The sequence below is a fragment of the Mastomys coucha genome, unplaced genomic scaffold (assembly GCF_008632895.1).
Source record: "Mastomys coucha isolate ucsf_1 unplaced genomic scaffold, UCSF_Mcou_1 pScaffold18, whole genome shotgun sequence".
Taxonomy (NCBI): domain Eukaryota; kingdom Metazoa; phylum Chordata; class Mammalia; order Rodentia; family Muridae; genus Mastomys; species Mastomys coucha.
The window spans coordinates 74542175-74547110 of record NW_022196900.1 but is presented as its reverse complement, the minus strand read 5'-3'; the positions used below and the strand labels follow the sequence as shown (position 1 = coordinate 74547110).

General features: G+C 42.4%; 1 protein-coding gene and 1 non-coding gene across 3 annotated transcripts in view; both read right to left on the bottom strand.

Annotated features, from left to right (window-relative positions):
- The window catches only part of Eif2b3 (eukaryotic translation initiation factor 2B subunit gamma), a 62971-nt gene that overhangs the window by 51372 nt on the left and 6663 nt on the right, over window positions 1-4936 (bottom strand). For both annotated transcript variants that reach the window (XM_031378324.1, XM_031378325.1), the window contains exon 3: window positions 2892-3037. In XM_031378324.1, the coding sequence (XP_031234184.1) occupies window positions 2892-3037 (146 nt within the window). The remainder of the gene's footprint in view (window positions 1-2891; window positions 3038-4936) is intronic.
- Window positions 3683-3788, bottom strand: LOC116097230. Its single transcript, XR_004121287.1, has one exon. It is a non-coding gene; the product is annotated as a U6 spliceosomal RNA (small nuclear RNA).

The window sequence follows — 4936 nt, the reverse complement described above, 5'->3', positions numbered from 1 at the left end:
AAAAAAAAGAAAAAGAAAAAAGAAATCTAGATATACTACTAAATTTTCTTGAGATATTTAGAACAAATATTCCAGTTAACTCTATGGAAAATAAACTTTAAGTAGCTAATAAATTAATCCTACTTCAGGAAAGTCTTAAGAATGGGTATTAAATTTCCAAAGTATGAAATTATGAAATTGGAGTAGCCTCAGAAGTGCTCAGGCAGGTTCCTGGTAGAAGTGTGTGAATAATTAGCTGTTACTACAATGCAGGCATCTGTTGTTTTCAACCCCTTTCCTCCCATTTGATCCGTGGAAACAGTGAGTGTTATCACAAAGAAGGCCTTTGTTGTTTTCAATTCCCACCCTTCCCCTTTCAACTTGCTGTTCCTTCTCCCTGAAACAGTTTTTCTTTCTTTTCTTTCTTTCTTTCTTTTTTTTTTTTAATTAAAGCTTGCCAGTATGGTGGTGCATGCCTGAAATTCCAGCACTTGGATGTCAAAGACAGAAGGACCACCACTAATTTGAAGCCAGCTTGCTCTCCACATGGAGTTCCAGGGTAGCCAGGGCTAGATACCAGAGCCCTTGTCTTAAAAGAAAGAAGAGAAAAGGAAAAAGAAGAAGAAAAGAAATTTAATTAGGCTATCATCTTGGAAGAAAATGTATTGGTCTTTAGCTGACATGTATTCTCTTGACAAATGTCCAACAAATACAAACATGTGTAAAGGTTTCAGGTGTTTAGGTTATCCTGAGGGAGGTCTTTACTTAACTAGGGTTTAAAATAATCCCTGGCACTTAAGCTTTGTAGTAACTCAATTTAAGATGCAGATTATTCCTCCCCCCCCCCATCTCACGTCTCTAACATCACAAACATCTACTCTTCAGCAAGTCTTAATTAGAGCCCCTGTCAGGAAGTAAAGCGTCCCTAACATAATAAGCCAACCAGGTAGCACTTCCTGATGCTCCTCTTGAGGACACCTGGTACACACCTAACTTCTTAGGGATTCTAACCCACTCTACTACTGTAACTCTCAAATAAAACCACAATCTCCACTGAGTCATGTCCACCTGGCTGTACCTAGAAGACGTAATGTTCCCGATGCTCTGGTTGCTCCATGCATCAAGTGACACGATGGCACCTATGCATATTTTCTCTTACTCCCTACACTCCAAGCAAAGCACTCAAGATTCGAAGACACACTTTTCCTATCTGTAAAATAGAGATCCTGGAACTCACACTGAAGACCAGACTGACCTGGAACTCAAGAGATCCACCTGCTCCCGCCTCCCAAGTGCTGGGACTAAAACCAAGCACCACCACCATCCTGAAAACTTGGCTGTCTTAACTGAGGTTTTCAAGGAGCACACTGGATCACAGATGTGGGTAGAGTGTGTGTGTGTGTGTGTGGGGGGGTGGAATAAAAAGGAAGCCTTTCTTGTTCTGTTGGTGCTTAGTGTAAAAAAAAAAAAAAACCTTAAAAAATATAACTTAGAATTCTATAAAATCTAAGTCTTCACTCAAGAGTAAGGTGAAATAAACCATTTTCAAGCATGGACATTCTCAAAACATTCATCTTCCATCTATTTTCTTTAAAAAGCAAGGACTGGAGTCCTTGGAAATAGGGGAGTAAACCATGAATGATAAAAGAAATCTAGACACAAGAGCAGGCAATGCTGGAAAGAGGAGGAAATTCTTGGAAAGACAGAAATAAAGGAAGGCAGTTCTGCACAGGTCCAGGTTACAGCTAGAAGGAGACAGATGGTTTCCAAGAGGATGGGATGGAGCAACCAGCGCTTCACATATGCCAGACAATGCTCCTTTTGGAAAGATGGAGGACAAAATGATAAACACAGAAATCTAAGCATCTCTGAAATGAGGAATCCCAAATACAGCCCATCCCTCAGTAGGCTGAGGCAGCAGGATGGCAACTTTGAAGGAAGTCTGGACATAACAAGACCATCTTAAAACAAAGCAAAACAGCACTAGGGAGACTCCGGTAAACATGCCAGCCTCAAAAGCCCAACCTGGGTTGATCCCTGGAACCCACATAGAAAGCCAGTAATCCCAGCACAGGAAGTGGGTACAGGGTCACAGGCCATTAGCTGGCAGGAAGCAGTGTGGTGGCAGAGGGTCATAAGACAGTAAGGTGGCAGCTCCGGACACAACAATAGCTGCATGTGCACACGAACATGCACATGCACACACACACACACACACACACACACACACACACACACACACACACACGCACGTGCACAAAATAATTTTTAAAAGTAATTATTTGCTTTTTTCTTTTTTTTTTTTGGTTTTTCGAGACAGGATTTCCCCGTGTAGCCCTGGCTGTCCTAGAACTCACTCAGTAGACCAGGCTGGCCTCGAACTCAGAAATCCACCTGCCTCTGCCTCCCAAGTGCTGGGATTAAAGACGTGCGCCACCACCGCCCGGCCAAGGAATATATTTTTTAAGTCTTAAAAAACTAAGGCCAGGGCTGGAGAGATGGCTCAGCAGTTAAGAGTACTGACTGGTCCTGAGTTCAATCCTAACAATCACATGGTGGTGGCTCACAACCATCTGTAATGGGATCCGATGCCTTCTTCTGGTGTGCCTGAAGAGAGCCACAGTGCACTCATATACATAAAATAAATAAATCTTAAAAAAAAAAAAAAAAACCCAAAAAACTAAGTCCGGGTATGGTGGTACATGCCTTTAATCCCACTACTCAAGAAGCAGAGTCAGGCAGATCTCTGTGAGTCTTTGGCCAGCCTGATCTACATTGCAAATTTTAGGCTAGCCATGCTACATAGTGAGACTTTATCTTAAAAAACCAACAAAGCTTTTGGTAAAATACAAAGCACTGTCAAATAAAATATTATTTACATTCAATAAAAGTAAGTCAGGACATACGCTTACCTTAAGTTTTGGATAAATGTGGCGTAGAGAATCTGCAGTCCCCATGTCTGCCTCATCAGGAATGCACACAATATCTAGCTTCATTTTCATTTTGAATTCTGCACAGAGAGTCTTTTGGACATCTTTGGTTGTAACCACGATGACTTCTACAGGATGAAAGAGATAACAGACAAATGCAGAAATTCATCCCCTGAGACAATTTCCATCTTTCAGTCAGATGGGCTCTGCTGCTCGGTGTACACGCTTATAATCCAGCCCTCCAGAGGATCAGGGACAAGGCCATCCTTGTCTACACAGCAAGTTCAAGGCCAGCGTGTAGAATCAAAAATAATAAATTCTAATATGACTGAACCTTTTCATTGTGTTTTATTTTTAAAATAAAAAACCTTGCAGTGGCAACAGTAAATTTCATCTTCAGATCCTCTGAGCATTCTACGACACAGGGGTACTTGTCCAGGACTGGCACCACATCATAGCTGGGGAACTTTAAATGTACCAGAAGGGGAAGAAAGAAAATGACTCCTAAAAGCCTAACAAGTTGGGCTGAGGTCCAACTGTCCCATTTCTTCAGGCTCACGTTCCCCCTTCTTTCCTTTTCTGTGCAGAACAAGAGAGACCAAAATCTACCCCAAGTTACAAGAAAACCAGAAAGGGATGGCGAGAGGAAGTGCTCTGGAACAAATGAATGTTCCTTGACCTCCCACATCCAAGGTCTGGGCTTCACAGAAAAACATTAACAAATTCACAAGATAACCCCTTCATTCAGGGGTGCTGGAAGGCAGAGAGGAGGAGAAAAAGTGGAATGCTTCATAAATCTGTCTGTTATCCTGTGCAAGGGTCATGCTAACCTTCTCTCTATCACCCCAATTTTAGTATATGTGCTGCTGAAGAGAACACTGTTTTAAATGTAATTACTTTTTTAATTTTGAGAATGTTGTACATGTGTATATTTTGATATTTACCCCCAACCTCTCCCAAACTTATCCTCCACCCTTATCATTACATTAAAAATAAGGATATGTGTGTGTGCATGCTTGTAAATGTGTGGAGATCAGGAGTACTCTGTGGTGTTCTTCCCATCCACCTAACTTGGGTTCCAGAGACTGACCTGGGGTTGCCAGGTGGCTTTTGCCTTCTAAGCCAGCTCACTGGCTCTCAACTTGTTGTAGATTCATGCTCTCAATTCTTATAGCAATCTCACTCTAAAAGTCAGAACCTCAGGGGGTGAAGAGATGGCTCAGCCAGTAAGAGCATTTGCTGCTCTCACAGAGGAAATGGGTTTCATTCCTAGCACTCAAATAAGGGCCAACAGCCACCTGTGACTACAGTTTCAGGGCTCCAGCACTCCCTTCTGGTTTCTGCAGGTACTGTGTGCATGTGGTACATATATGTACACAAAAGCAAACACCAATACACATTAACATAAAAACAAAAACAGCCAGGTATGGTGGTGTTTGAATTTAATCCCAGCACTCAGGAGGCAGAAGCAAGCAAATCTCTAAATTCAAGGCCAGGTCAGGTTGTATAATGAGTTCAAGGTCAGCCAGAGCTATAAAGAGTTGTCTATAGAGAGAGACTTCGTCTCAAAAGAACAAAACAAACAAACAACAAAACCACTCCCAAAACTTTTACCAGGCAGTGGTGTGGGGCTGTAAACCCAGCTGTTTGGGATGCTGAGGTGGGAAGAATTCTTAGCAAGTGAGAGCCTGTTCTTATTGTTTTGGTATTTTTAAGGGGAAAAACTAAAGAAAGAGTGATGGCTCATCGGTAAAGCATTTACCTAGCAGTTTAAGGATCCCAGTTTAGTCATTACAAAAGATGAATAACATATAAATAGCAGGGGCTGGTGAAATATAAGAGAGCTTGCTTGAGTCCAATGAGCCTATACAGTGGAACAAAAGAAGTACTGTCCTTTCTGTGCTCTCGCTGGACCAGTGAGTAGGGACGGCCTCAGAATGCAGAACGACGCCGGCGAGCTTGTGGACCTGTACGTGCCGCGGAAATGCTCCGCGAGCAACCGCATCATTGCTGCCAAGGACCACGCG